We start from the raw sequence: 15,490 nt of genomic DNA, 5'->3' as shown, positions 1-15,490 counted from the left end.
AACCAAAGAATGTTTGTAGAAATTTATTTGTGATAAAGTATGTATAAATATAAAACATACATATATGTTGACTTCTGTACAACAGACCTACAAGTACTGTGATTGTTAGACATATTTCAACTCAAACCCATCGTGTGCAAACACTACATTCTCTGATGAATGCGGCGATGAAGGATAGGTCTAATTTCTCTCCCTGTTAAAAGCTTGTAGACAGGATTCCCTCCCTGCCAGGGAGATCTCTGGTTACAGTCATTCACTTCAACCTCAGCATCCATCATTCAATCACCCCGGTACATTTAACACCTCAGGTCACATCTCAAGTTCCCTCCACTGAAAATAATGAACATTTAGTGGAGTGAAGGGAAAATGCATAAATGTTAAAACTAAATATGACAGAAGCACTACAGTGAAATGTTGCACCCAACTGTGATATCTTAAGTGTATCAAAAATTATTAAATCTTAAAAAAAGGTTTAATTGCCATTACCTGCAGGCCACAGAGTAACCTTGGTAACATATTCTAAGAGAAAAACATTGCCACCATGTGGCTACATGGTGTACAACATCTAGGTAATCCACTGATGACCTTAGAGTGGACCCGTCAGAACCGTGTTAAGGAGAAGCAAAAATTATGTACATCGATTTTTTAGCTGCTTTCATGATACAATTCTTGTTCTCCTGAATTTAATGTTAGGACCTCAAATCACAAGATTTATACCAACAATACTATATTCTTTTTATTCACACACGCAGGTAAAACTGGTCACCTGCAGTGATAAATGCTATCAAACACGTCTAAGGTATTCTGCACGCTAGCAGAAAAAAGTGATAGAAGTCATCATGACTAACAAACAGAGAACAAAACACTACAGCCTCTCAGACCACACGACAAAGACAACAAGTGGACACAAACAAACACTCAAAAATCACTTCACCACTACACACTGTTGCATGACACTCATCTCATAGTAGTCTCCTGGAGAAAAAAGCTGGTAAAATAAAGAGTAAAAGTGAGACAGAGAGGCGTTGGGTGATGTAAGGCACAAGCGTGGTGCAAAGATTGTCCAGGGTCAGAGACACAGGCCGACGGGTCGAGGGAGAAAAGGTCACTGGTGGTGGTGTGTGCGGTCATCAGGTCGCTTGATATGAATCCTACGAACTCGCTCAATTCGTTCTCGCTCCTCATCCTCATCCAGATGATGAGATCGCCCTGCAGCGCCCCCTGTGGCCTCCAGCAGGGCATTGTCGGGACCCCTCCCATCATGGGACTCATACAGGAGGATGTTGAGGGTCTCCTCATAGATTCGAGCTTCGGGGAACTCAACCTGGGAGACAAGTAGAGTGTTACACAAGAGATTAACAAAGATATTTAAACAACATACCGTAGCTCTATGATCACAAAACAGCAAAGAACTCTTCAGAGTGGGGATATTACAAACACAAATCTACCTTTGTCTGCTTCTTCTCTGTAGCATAAACAATGGAGGTGCAGCACACTTCAGCAATCTTGCGTCCTTGGCCATAAAATGACCAACAACAGATCTCATCCCCGATCACATCTTTGATGAAGAGTACCCGACCGTTGAACCGCAATGACAGCTTGTCAAACAGCTCAATATTTTTCAGCATGTTGTCATCAGAATTGCTGGTGGGGAAGAGAGAGTTACAGGACCGGCATTTATCAAAACAACTTGTTCCATCCTTCTTTTATTAAACATGCTATCGCCTCATATCAGTTGAAGAGGACTCACCTGGTATATGAATACTTGTTGTTGCTTCTGTTATACAGCAGTTTGACAGTAGGCTGTGAAGACAAAGAGGTTTGCATTTTAAAAGAAAAACATTAATAAGAAATTTCTCTTGCTATTCAACACTGCACATTCAGCACATTATGTAAAAAAAAAAACATAACCTACCTTATTAGACGTTGCAATAAGCTTCTGCTCTTCCTTAGATGATGTCATCAGAGGCACTTTACAAAGGGGTTCATAAGTTTCTTTGTTCTGGAGAGAAAATAAAGAAAAAATGTTGTTTTTTTTCCATTAAAAAGTTCTGCCTGCTAAACTGCAACATTCAAGAGGATGGACTCCACCTGCTGGAACAGAGTGGCACAGATGGTGAAGGATTAGCAACCCCCACAATACAAATGTGCTTTTCACACTGTACTCCACCCAGAGCTGCAAGCATAGAGCCCCAGGCTGAGAAAGCTCTTTAACAATGCTGCTGGCTCTACTTTAGAACAATTAAGAATAATATGCCATTAAAATTGGGGCTAAAAGGTAGTGGTGTGAATGGGGGCTTAAGTAAACAGAACAGTCATGCATCATTCAAGAATGTAAGCGTCAACTAACATTTCACCTAAGAAAGCTAAAGATAACTCTGGGCTAAGAATATGCAGTGTGAAAAGCCCTACTAAGGATCTTTGTTTTAGTTACTGTCACCAAGAATTGATGACATTAGTTTAAAATGATTTTCCACCATAGTAGTTTTAAAAAAAAAATATTGGTGGGATATTCGGTACAGTGCAGTCCACTGAAATTAAGTTAATATCAAAATCTTAATTTAAACTTGATAATTAAAAACTCAACTTTTGAAAGGTGAAGAATTGTCAGAAATTATTCCAAAGAAACATTACAAAGTAATAGTTCTGTGGCGTTACTTTAACAAATATTCCAACGACATGATGACAGATTAAGTATTGATACATTGCTCTGTCTATAACTGACAGCCCTTTTTGGTAATGGTACCTGCAAGGCAGCTGTACATTCATCAGCTAGGCCTTGGACAAGGTAATACTTGGCCTCAGCGAGCAGTTCCTCAGTCTCCCGTCGGCTGTCTGGGAGCGGCACAGCCCCATCTCTAAGGTAGTTAAGGATTGTTCCAAAATGTTTCCCGCAGCGATCAATCAAGATCCAACCTAAAGATTTAAAACCGTGAAACATAAGTTAGTAAAGGATCCTATCCAGTGCACTGCATATAATTTAAATATGTCCACCAACAGCTCACCTTCACTGTCTGTGAGGACCTCCATCCTGCCACTGAACATGGCTTTGAGCATCGTGTCCTGTTTGGTTAATGTTTGCATTGTAGTGTAGTACAGTGCTCCACCCACATTTAACTTCACATACTTAGAGCTGGGGCTGGAGCCCTTGAAGGATGTAGTCCGGGTTGTAGCTGCCGGCACTGCCGAGCTCACCACACTCTCTCCTGACATATCTTCCTGGAACAGAACATAATGAAATATAAAGTGAAACCTGAGTCAGGGCTGGTATGTAACTGGATTAATGTGATAAATCCAGTAACATTTTAAGGATTAGGTTGGTGTTATTCTCAGTTTTTTCTGACTTCCCTAAATTCATGTGTAAGTCTAAAGCCCATTTGTTGTAACTATATGAGAAATTATTTTTTAACTGGGCTTCTGATATAAAATTTCACTTTTAAAAAGGTGCAAGTGTTGATGGGAGGGGGACAGTATATGTCAGACTGAGTCAGCATGAATCACAGTGTCCATTTTCACAGTGATGGAGACTCAGACAAATAAGCTCTGACAGGCTTTTAGTTACTAAGATGAGTTAATTGCTGTTATTCTGATGAGATTTGTTGACTATAAGAAAAAGTGTAGAATATCACTTTAATCATTTACCCTGCAAAGTTAAAAACATGTGATCGTAATAGCAAAATTTATCATTTGCATTTATTTCACATATCGACCATGACCTCACGTTTTATTACACCTTTAAGCACTGTGAATTATGACCTGGCCTATCAGCTGAAATTAGCTGACTCTGTTTACTTTCACTTTTATTATACCACTTTATTAAAATTACACAAAGACGACCTTTGTGATTAATCTTTTATTTGTTCACTTCTAAATAAGAACTTCCACCACGGTAACATCTCATCTATTTTATTTAATTTTCTCATTTGAATCTGTAATAACAGCTGAGGCGACTGTCTTATTAAAATGATTGGTTTTCTGGAAAAAATGTTTAACTACATGATTACACACTGTGTATAAAGCTATAATAAAAATGTTATTCATGTAGTCATAGACGTCTGTTCAGGATATGACAATTTAAAAAACATAAAATCACTCCATGTCCTGGGGTCTTTCATACTGATGGTACAAATTAAGGAGAAATTCAGTATTATCAAGTTCAGACTGCCATGACAAGGCTGTGAAAAAGCTGGAACAAGGCAGAGACCATTCAGACAGGACTACCGACTTTTGCTATACGGCTGCTATCCTTTCTCAAAACGCTAATCTTAAACGCTATTACATGTACGACAGTCCACACCCGTCTTCTGTTTTATAAAGTAGCTAAACACCAAACCGCATCCATCAATCCAGCGGCTAAAGTCAGGAGTAATTTGATTTTAGCCAGAGCGGCTAATGAGCTAGCTAGCTGGTTAGTTAGCTTTAACTAAAGTTACCTATATGAGTACAAATCTGACACGAGATACACACGCTCTGACATTCATCGTTAAACTTTCTCTACATAACGCAAGGAGCGTGTTTGTACACGAAGTTTGATTAAAAAAATGAGAATATTTACCATAGAAGCCGCAACCGACTTATTAATTGTTGCTTGCTAACGTCAGTCAGCTAACACCCACTTCCTTCCGGTCCAGCACTGCGCAGTTATAAAAAAATGACGTCAACGTCCCAGTGCTCGGTTTAAAGGGACCGCTAACGTTAGCGTTGTTTTTGTTTTACGTTAAACAAGAGTTGGAGAGTGTTCAAGATGCGCTCAAAGGAGAGTTAAGTGACAATGCAGACGCTCACTTTAAGTTTTCACGTTGAATAATATAGTTTTAATTGCGCTAGCTTTAGCCTGCACATTTCCGCTGTCGGAGGTGTAACAGTGAAAACAGTCCCCGCGCCACCCACCCTACACACCGGACGGCGGCGTTATCCGCCATCAGAAATAAAGTTGCTGCTCTAGCGACACGAACGAAAGGTAGTTTCTTACATCTCAGAGCTTTTATCGGCGGATATCCTCCTTTAATGATTTATATATGTAGACAAACCCAACCCGGAATCATTTAATGCGACACAGGGGGGGGGATTAATGGCTGCAGTCAACGTACGGATCTCCTCTCATTGTTTACATTTCGAAACGGTATGTTCCGTGTGTTTTTGAGGTTGTCATCGACACTAGATCAAACCTAACCTCGCAACGATGACAAATATCGCTAAATGAACGCGAAAAGATTCTCACTGAGACCGTATCGAGCCGACAAGCGGCGAACTAGCCCTGTGTGCTAACTATCCCAGCTCCATCTTTACTGTATCGCCCGCTGCTGTACACAGAGATGGCAAGTTAGTCTTCATTTTTTGTTTGGCTTTCCTTCCGCTTGGACTTCAAGGACAACCAGATGACCGAGGAAGTATAGCGCCAGGTGAGCCTGGAGGCCAGACTAAAACCTTCATTTTGAGGACTAGCGCAGGTAAGTGCACTATTATGCTCACTCAAAAACAATGTGATGATGGGGCAGTCACTGGGGATGGTGTTCGTGTCTGCTCTGTAGATATCACCGCGGATGGTCAGTGTGTAGTTTCAAAACACAGCCGGGTGAAATTCTTCTTTTCCAGGCTGCACAATGTTTACTGTTCCTCAAAGCTCCAAGTCCGACTTCCTGGACAAAGCCAGGCAGGCCAGGGAGGAGAGGCGAGGACAGAAGGACAAGGAGAAGGCAGCAACCCACATCCAAGCCCTGATCAGGAGGTTTCTCTGTCGCTGCAGACTCCAGAAGCAAATAAGGTATCCCTCAGATTGTGTTCACTGCAGATTTATTAGCCACTTGTAGTTTAAAGAGCTCTGAGTTCAGTATCTTTGCCTTGAACATCATAAAACAGGTTCATGTTCACGTATTTTCATTCTGTGTCTCACCAGAAAAGAGGTTGATGATTATTTTCAAGCTGCTGAAACTGGGACGTCAAAAAGAAATGCACTGTCGATTTTCAAAATTGCCCGGAAATTGCTGTTTATATACCAGCAAGAGGATAAGATGGTGAGTTCACAAGTAGTAAAAAATCAATTCACTTTCATAATAATACTCATTAGGCTTTTGAAAGACTCAACCGACTGTAATTTTGTTCATCACGCAGCGGTTCGAAAAGCTCTGTCGTGCTATCCTTGCCAGCATGGAGGTTGAAAATGAACCTAAAGTTAGTGTGCATATGTTTATACCTTGAAAACACCAAACATTTTTTATATAAAGTGATTTTTATTTATTTTATCAGTAACTGATCTCATGTTTGTCTCTCAGGTTTGGTATGTGTCCTTAGCTCTCTCCAAAGACCTCACCATTCCCTGGCTCAAACAGATAAAAGATGTGCTGTGGGTCTGCTGTCAGCGACTGAAATGTTTAAAGGTTGGTTTTAATTTGAAGCAGAAGAAAATGCCATGTTGGCATTAATTTATGACTTGAATTGTACACATCACTGTCTGTTTTGTGATTTGCAGCCTGACATACTTCAGGACAATAAACTGGTAACGCTGTACCTCACCATGCTGGTGACATTCACAGACACTTCAACCTGGCGGATAGTCAGAGGGAAGGGTAAGTCTGAAGTCAAGCAGTATGATAAACATATCTTTTGTTATTGTAGGACATGCTCTCTGCAAAAGTCAAAACACAATATTTTCCCCCTCATTATTAAAGGAGAAGCTCTCAGACCTGCTTTGACAAGGATTTGTGAAAACATCATGGGCCATCTCAATCAAAAGGGATTCTATTCAATGCTGCAGGTTCAGTATTACATCCGATACTTTTTTCAATTTTGTCAAGATTCAATGAAGTCCTGTGTCTCGCCTATTTTCTTCTTCAGTGCAAACGTATAACGGAAATGCACATTGTTTGTTATCTTAACTCATTTATTTAGATCTTGCTGACAAATGGCTTGGCTCGCTCTAAACCGTCTCTCTCCAAAGGCACTCTGACTGCTGTCTTCACTTTGTCATTAAGGTGAGGTGGAAGCTGGTAATTCAGATGCCTTTATCTCCAGTTTGCTTTGTCTTCATGTGGTTTTATCTGCAGGCCCATCTTTTAACAAAAATCTAATATATTTCAGGCCAGTCATTGCTGCCCACTTCTCCGACAACCTGCTAAGATCATTCCTCATCCACATCATGTCAGTTCCAGCCGTCGTCTGCCACCTCAATGTCCTCACTCCAGAGGTAAAAAAACCCTCATAGGTCACATGTTGTTGATGCTAATTCCACTATATATGATAATTCTAAACTATCAGAGAGTAGATTTTAATTTGCTTCTCTCTCGACAGTGCATGGCGTCCATCCAGATGCATGACCTCCTGCGGAAGTTCATTCTGTTTCTCAGCCGGGAAGAACAGTGTTTGGACATCTGTGTGTGTCTCGAGGGGAGCCACACACTCTGCTTACTCGGTAAATTATTTTGACTGAATACGGGCTTGTACTTTCATCGATGCGATCTAGTCGCGTTTGGATGAAAGAATCGTCGAGTGTAATGTGGACTGTTAATTTCTCCATTGTGACTTCATCTTTCTCATGTTTGATAGGCAACTTGATTCACTTGGGCTACCTTACTGAGAAAGTCCTTGAGGAGGAGGCCAACCATTTTGTGAAGGACCTGACCGACATGCTGTCCTATTGCCAGAGATATGTATCCCAAAAGAAGTCCAACCTTACCCACTGGCACCCTGTCCTGGGCTGGTTCTCCCAAACTGTCGACTATGGGTCAGTGAAATACTTTGGATTTTTGCTGAAATTCAGCACCTTAATATTCATAAACTGCAAAGATGTGTACCCAAATATTTTTTATTGAGCCGAAGATGAGGCATACTGTATATTGTTTATATTTATTTATATTCTATTATTTATATGAAAAAATTATACAATAATATTCAAGTGAATTCACTATATGAAACAAAGTAAAGAAATAAAAAAGTCAATAAACCAAAAAATGTCAAAGATATAATACATGTGTATATATATACTAAATCAAAGAGACTTGAAATAAATCTAGATCTAAGATAAGGCAGTCTATCTTCCCAGTTAGTCTTTGCTATCTGGCTAAACCTCACTTGTTTCTATTAACTGCATAGACAAGGAGCTCTCAGAGGCTCAAAATCTATAAACAGAGGAAAGGTTTTAGGCTCTTTGCATGCAAAAGTAACTGTTTTACTTTCTTAAATAGCACAAAAATTAAACTGGAACACATAGAAATGTTTTGATGGACTTACTCAGTGCTCCTGCTCTTTCCAGGGGAAGAGCTGTAGCTTGAAATTTGTTGCCTATGACGACTGAATATTAAACAGTTATGCCTTTTAAAGCATGATTATTTGTTTACTTAATGCCAGATGTTTGTACTTGACTTCATGTGCCCTCTGCCTCCTCTGTCTCCCGTTTCGCTGCAGTCTGAATGAGTCAATGCCGCTGGTGACTAAACAGCTCCAGTACCTTTGGGGTGTTTCTGTCATTCGGACACTCTTCAATGACGTCCTCTCTAAAAAGCTGGAGAGTCAGGAGCCCACTCCCCCACCCCCGCAACCCAGCACATCACAAAACAATCTACCAGTTAAAAGTGAGTCATAAACCCAAACCTATCTTAAGGTTTTAAAGTGAGTGCAATCTTTTGATCTTGAAGGTTGTCTGCATCTCTGGCGTTTCTTTGTTTTGACAGACCTGTTCAAGCGAGCATTTCAAAAGTCGGCCTCTGTACGAAACATCCTGAAACCAGTCGGAGGGAAGAGGGTTGACTCAGCTGAGGTTCAGAAGGTGTGCAGCATCTGTGTGCTCTACCAGACTGCTCTGTCTACATTAACGCAAATACGACTCCAGATACTCACTGGTCAGTACCAGAAACTGGCTTTTTTTAATATTACACAAACAGTATTTTGGAAACATCCTGGAGTATCTAACTGTTCATTCTGTTTTTCTCTGCAGGCCTAACTCATCTTGATGATCTTTTGCCAAAACTCTGGGCCTTCATCTGTGAGCTCGGCCCTCAGGGCGGCCTCAAACTCTTCATGGAGTGTCTGAACAATGACACTGAAGAGTCCAAGCAGCTCCTGGCTATGCTCATGCTCTTCTGTGACTGCTCACGGCACCTCATCACGTAATTTCACTTATTCTTACTGTGTTGTGTGTAAGATCCTCGATGTAGCTGCAGCATTATAATACACACTGTTATTGTATTACAGAATTCTGGATGACATTGAAGTTTATGAAGAACAAACATCTTTCAAGATAGAGGAACTCATCACCATCTCTTCATTTCTGAACACATTTGTGTACAAGATGATATGGGACGGCATCTTAGGTGAGTGCATGGCGTCACTGAATCTTGAAAGTTGTGATGATGGCACCTAATTTAAAAATGTATATTTTTATTGAAAAAGCTGATTTGAATGTTGTGTTTAATAGAAAATGCTAAGGGGGAGAAACTGGAGTTGTTCCACAGTGTTCATGGCTGGTTGATGGTGCTTTATGAACGGGACTGCAGACGACGATTCACCCCTGACGACCACTGGCTGCGCAAGTAAATACAAACACTGAATAGGTGTTGATGTAGGGCTGCAGCTAACCATTATTTTCATGAACTGATTAGTTGTTTAGTCTGTAAAAATGTAAAAACAAAACAAAAAGATAGAAGCTAATCACAATTTCCTGGAGCCCAAAGTGACATCATTGAATAGCTTCTTTTGTCCAACGAACAGTCCAGAACCCGAATATTCTTCATTTACTTTCTTTATTGACAAAGAAAAGCAGAAAATTCTTACATTTAAGAAGCTAAAACCAGGAAATGAAAACATTTTTACATGAAACGTGACTTAAATTAATTATCAATTATAAAAATAGTTGGCAATTAATTTTTTCCAATTAACTAATTGATTGATGGACTAATTGTTGATGTTATAAACACGTCAGCCGTCTGTTCCAGGATAGACCGCTTTGTGATTACATTTAAAACCTCTACTTTACATCTTTGTGGTGCATTCAGGGACCTGAAGCCCAGTCTGTTGTTCCAAGAGCTGGAGAAAGGCAAGAAAAGAGCCCAGCTGTTACTGCAGTACATCCCACATGTCATTCCGCACAAAAACGTGAGTACACGGGATCCTTTCATCTAAGGAAGAATGTTGTTTTATTTCAGTTGTGTAATAAACGTCTGTCTCCTTTTAGAGGGTTCTGCTCTTCAGGAACATTGTCACAAAGGAAAAAGAAAGTTTGGGGTTGATAGAGACGAGCTCTGCTTCACCTCATGTCACCCACATCACCATCCGTCGCTCGCGGATGTTAGAGGTATGGAGCCAACAGATAAAGTAGATTTAGTATCATACCTCACTGCCTTACACTTGTATTTTCCTGTCCTAAGGATGGATATGACCAGCTCCGCCGATTACCAGCTAATTCTATCAAAGGTGTCATTCGTGTGAAGTTCGTCAATGATCTGGGAGTGGACGAGGCCGGTATCGATCAGGATGGTGTGTTCAAAGAGTTTCTAGAGGAGATCATTAAGAAAGTGTTCAATCCTGCTCTCAACCTGTTCAAGGTAAGTCAGGCAACTGGAAAGGAATTTTTAAAAACATCACACTCCTGCTGCTGCAATCGATTTGACTGTTTTGTATGATATATTTAATTTCCTCAGACTACAAGTGGAAATGAACGGCTGTATCCTTCGCCTACATCGTACATCCATGAGAACCATTTGCAGCTGTTTGAGTTTGTGGGGAAGATGCTCGGGAAAGCCGTGTATGAGGTATATTTGTGCGTCCTGAGTCTCCTCAGTTGTTGGTCTGTTATCTGAACACCTTCAGTGTGTAACTGTAACTTCTCATACTCAGGGCATTGTCGTGGACGTCCCTTTCGCCTCCTTCTTCCTCAGTCAAGTCTTGGGTCACCATCACAGCACTTTCTACAGCTCCATCGACGAGTTGCCCTCGCTGGACTCTGAGTTTTACAAGAACCTTACTTCCATTAAGGTCAGCTTCAGTTATAATTTAGTTTTTCTCTAATTTGCACATTTGTTTATATTTCACATCTTTCATTTTATTTGTTTTTTCAGCGCTATGATGGAGATGTAGGGGATCTTGGACTGACATTATCCTATGATGAGGATGTGATGGGGCAGGTAAGAAGGGAAAATGTGGACGATATGATAATACAGTGTAGTTAATTACATGAAATTCTTATTATTTATTGTTATTAATTATTATTTATGTTCCCTTATAGCTTGTCTGTCATGAGCTGATTCCTGGGGGGAAAACCATGCCAGTCACCAACGAAAACAAGTACGTTCATAGGGTACTGAATCATTGTAAATGTAAAATGTTCTCCTTTTTCTGATTGTACTCTATAAACCTGCCATTTCCTGCAGGATCAGCTACATCCACCTCATGGCTCACTTCCGGATGCACACGCAGATCAAGGAGCAGACGGCAGCTTTCATTCGGGGCTTCCGCAGCATCATCAACCCAGAGTGGCTGCACATGTTTTCCACGCCTGAGGTGCAGCGTCTCGTCTCGGGAGACAACGCTGAGATTGATCTGGATGACCTCAAGTATGTTATCAACGCTGTCAGGATATCAGACATCTATGCTTTCCTTGAAATCCTCATTCCTAATTAGTTTCCTCTCTCTCACTCAGGAAACACACCGTCTACTATGGAGGTTTTCACAGCAGCCATCGTGTCATCATCTGGCTGTGGGACATCCTGTCAAGTGACTTCACCGCCGACGAGAGGGCTATGTTCCTTAAAGTAAATTGTTTATTTTGTGACGAGTGATTTTTGTATGTTGGCGTGAAATAATCACATTTAACATGTTTCGTATTGCTTCTTATATTGTGTTATCATAATTATTCTATTGTATTATTTTAATCATTCCACATTAACTTTTAAATCATTGACTTTGTTCAAGGTTGACTCTATTTCACCTTATGTAAGCTCACCAGGCTCCAAATTGGTTAAGGAAAGAGAGCACCTCAGTAGTTATCAGTTCTGGACCTCCATCTAAGGCATTGTTGTTAATTCATAACTGTCACAGTTGAATGCTTTTAATGACTCCTGTTCATCATTGTCTCATTTATTGTCTTACAACAGTTTGTTACCAGCTGCTCCAGGCCGCCTCTTCTGGGTTTTGCCTACCTCAAACCACCTTTCTCCATCCGTTGTGTGGAAGTTTCAGACGACCAGGTAAGAATAATAAAGGAGGACATCGATGCTGCTTGCAAGTTACATTTGTGTTGGAGCCTCCATCTGTGTGATATACTTGTAGTAACAGAGCATTTCCTGTGTCTAGGACACTGGAGACACTCTCGGCAGTGTTCTAAGAGGCTTTTTCACTATTCGCAAGAAGGAGCCAGGTGGTCGACTTCCCACTTCATCAACGTGCTTCAATCTGCTCAAGCTGCCTAACTACAGCAAGAAGAGCATCCTGCGCGACAAGCTACGCTACGCTATCAGTATGAACACAGGCTTCGAGCTCTCCTAACTCAGCTGCATCAGGACAATCTTCACAGGAGAGTTGTGTTAAGCAGCCTGAAACAAGCACGAGGCTCGGCATACCTGGACTGGAGCCTTTCACATCAAAGGAGCATCATTAAGGACCTACAGACTCTCCTTTTGTCTCTTTTAAAAACTGGATGAGCTCTGCTCAACTCAAGTCCACTCCCTCACATCGAAGTGGGGGAAGCTGTTTCTGCAGCACAATCCAATTTTTAGCATCTCCCTTTGCCACTCCAAGTGTTCAATATGTCGTGTATTTAACTTGATGAAATACAGATATCCAGTGGCTAGATCTCTGTTTCTCAGGCTTAACAGAATCATTCTCGGATCTAACACTCCCATTTTAAGCGAACTGGAAAGCAATACAGATGCAATGCAAGCCATTAGACACGTGGTCGACTCACTCGAGTGAAGCCAAGCGATGCGTTGTTAATATACTTACAAGCTTGGACTCCATTATCCAAGCAACTTTTAGCCGATATTGGATGAGTCTTAAAAATGTTTTGCTGAACGTAATGCATCTTTTACAAATGGAAGACAAATCAATGTCTTGTGTTCAACCCCCATGAAGGAGTGGCTCACAACGGTGATCCTGTGTTTATTACATTATGTCCCATTTTTCGAGGAAAATCACTTTGACCTTGCTCCATTTCTCCCCAGTAAAAGACACTGCAGTTGACTGAGAGAGATGTGTCGGCCCTCTGGTTTTCCTGATCACACTACATTTGGAAATCTAACCTCCGTTCTGGTGACGCAGCAGAATTTCTTGACACGACAGAAAAAAAAAACTGATCCTGCTGTTGTTAGATGTAGAAAAGATGTCCTTGCTGATTTGTCTTTTGAGTAAGAAAAACTGGAAATGTATTTGTACCTGCCCTGTGCTTGACTTCCACTCCAACAAAAAAAAAGTCAAGTTAATCAGTAATAATACTAGTAAAACTTAAGACTTCACACTACACCTTTGAATAATGCTGAGTGCCTCATCTAATGCCACCCCCCTCTTTGCTCTCACACGTCAATCTGTAACCAATAAACATGTATATCGGAAACAAGCCATAGAAACGGGGGCTATGTACCTGGACTTATTCTCTGCTCCAACTAACAAAAAAACACTCTACTACCACTACAACAACAACAACAACAACCGAGGAGGGTTTTACTCTGATGCCCTCTGATCTCTGGACATTTTAAGCCATGTGGAAAAGATTTAGAGGTTTTAAAAACCTCTCAACATGATGTCATGGACTGGTTCGTCGACCATATGAGACTGCTTGATTTGATGTCCCCTCGGATGGAAACGTTGCACACCTCTCTGCTGTTTTATCGTGACTGTTGGGGAAAAGGGACATGAGGGTGAATGTTACCTTATAAGCCTAAATATTACTTTACACAGGGTTCAATTACATCTTAAAGTTAAGGAAGAGAGACGTCATCGTCATGAACCAGAAAGAGGACTGCGACTTTAGAAAGGTTTAAGGAAAATTATTAAATCTTTACCATCTTCTTTAATATGCAAAAAAAATTTTTCTGTCATGAAGGACTGTGGATACTTTTGTTGATAAGACAATGCCAGGTTTCTAGCTAGTAATATTATGGCCACTAACCTGTGTGAAAACAACAAATAAGTCATTATAATTAAAATGCAACCATTATATATAAATACAGATAAATGACACTGGTTGTGTTGAAGTAACATACAGTCTACTAATGAGATTAAAATATTTAATCAGTCAGGAGGACCTTGCTTCGGTTCTCCTCCTTTTTCAATCTTTTCAAGCAAGAAAATCGTAAAACAGCGAATTGATTCACAAACACACACTACGCTGCAGTGTGTGTTCGTGTGCCGGAGGGATGAAAGATACCTCACAAGCTTGTCTGTCTCGTCTGATGAGGTCACTCATCTGTTTCAAAATGATGTCAAGAGTAGGCTTTAAATGTACCAGTGGGCTGTTGATGCTGACTTTGAATATCCACCCTTTTAGTACAAAAAATAATAAAAATGATACCGGACGTGTTCCCACCCTTCATGTCAAAGTTTCCAATCTCTTTTTGAAGTGTCTGTGAAACTGGCTGCTGTACAGTGTGGAAGGAGAGATTCCTATGTAAGATTTCATCATTATCTGCTCAGCCCCATGCTGGTATTAAAGCCGGATGAGGTTTCATGGTTCACAAAACATTTATGGAGCTTCACAGCAAAACAGAGATTCTCCTAAACAACTGGAGCAGATGGTGACTTGTTTTGAACATTTAAAAAACGTTTTAAAAAACAAACGTGGCTCCATTCATCTCGTCTGGAGTAATCAAAGTCTACAGAAGCCCCGAGATTACAAACTGATTTGAAAAGACGATATCTACACTCTTGATGCGTGGTTGAGGCCGTGCACCCACTGCGGATGGACTGCGTGCTAATGCTTTTAGCTTAGCAGCTACAGTGAAGATTTCAGCTTTAAAAAGGGTGTAAGTAACAGCTTTTATATCAATTTGAGATCTCAGGGCTTCCAGAGATTTTGATTACGCCAGAAATCTTTTGTGAACTATGAAATTTCACCTGACTTTCCATCGGCATGGGGCTGAGTAGATAATGACAGAATTTTTTTAATTTTTTTGGTGAACTTGTCCTTTAAATCACGTCTGTCTGAAGTGGAGCCTTTTTAAAACTTTTGTTTTTTGCTATAAACATCTGGTGGGCCAAACTGAACCTTTTGTTGGGCCAACTGTGGCCCACCAGATGTTTTTAGCAAAAAAAGGACAGTTAAAAAAATATATTTAAATATGTAGGATCCCTAATTATTCATATTTTTTTCATAATGGGAGCACAGAGGGAGTTCAGAGGGACACTTTGCACAAGAATTCAGTCAATTAAGTGAACTTGGGATCCTTGAACCATTTTGCATCTGAACAGTTCAGCATCATAGGTGTTTGCTTTCTGCCTCTGGGCCAACAATACATTTCTTTTTTGGCCCTCCAGGGGGAAAAGGTTTGGGCACCCCTGCTTTAAAGAG

The 15,490-nt window shown here is 40.6% G+C and overlaps 2 protein-coding genes across 2 annotated transcripts; one reads left to right on the top strand and one right to left on the bottom strand.

The window, feature by feature from the left end:
• Positions 1-8: 8 nt before the first annotated feature.
• On the bottom strand, positions 9-4,616 carry kctd10 (potassium channel tetramerization domain containing 10). Its single transcript, XM_073466154.1, has 7 exons — positions 4,556-4,616; positions 3,006-3,219; positions 2,747-2,916; positions 1,916-2,002; positions 1,751-1,803; positions 1,449-1,644; positions 9-1,324 (listed from the first exon to the last, which is right to left on the bottom strand). Exons 1-7 carry the CDS (start codon positions 4,556-4,558, stop codon positions 1,106-1,108), a joined length of 942 nt encoding a protein of 313 aa, XP_073322255.1. The 5' UTR covers positions 4,559-4,616; the 3' UTR covers positions 9-1,105.
• Positions 4,617-4,923: 307 nt separating this feature from the next.
• Positions 4,924-14,515, top strand: ube3b (ubiquitin protein ligase E3B). Its single transcript, XM_073466483.1, has 28 exons — positions 4,924-4,960; positions 5,370-5,450; positions 5,596-5,764; positions 5,897-6,014; positions 6,112-6,171; positions 6,273-6,377; positions 6,470-6,566; positions 6,669-6,754; positions 6,889-6,971; positions 7,078-7,183; positions 7,288-7,408; positions 7,543-7,720; positions 8,401-8,567; positions 8,667-8,834; positions 8,930-9,101; positions 9,187-9,305; positions 9,410-9,524; positions 9,987-10,086; positions 10,166-10,285; positions 10,359-10,535; positions 10,632-10,742; positions 10,828-10,965; positions 11,049-11,114; positions 11,216-11,274; positions 11,361-11,543; positions 11,630-11,741; positions 12,084-12,176; positions 12,283-14,515. Exons 3-28 carry the CDS (start codon positions 5,604-5,606, stop codon positions 12,472-12,474), a joined length of 3,207 nt encoding a protein of 1,068 aa, XP_073322584.1. The 5' UTR covers positions 4,924-4,960; positions 5,370-5,450; positions 5,596-5,603; the 3' UTR covers positions 12,475-14,515.
• Positions 14,516-15,490: the final 975 nt, after the last annotated feature.

This window comes from Pagrus major, chromosome 5, assembly GCF_040436345.1.
Source record: "Pagrus major chromosome 5, Pma_NU_1.0".
NCBI lineage: Eukaryota > Metazoa > Chordata > Actinopteri > Spariformes > Sparidae > Pagrus > Pagrus major.
Note: the sequence above shows the minus strand (reverse complement) of the source record. Positions and strands in the feature narration are given on the sequence as shown.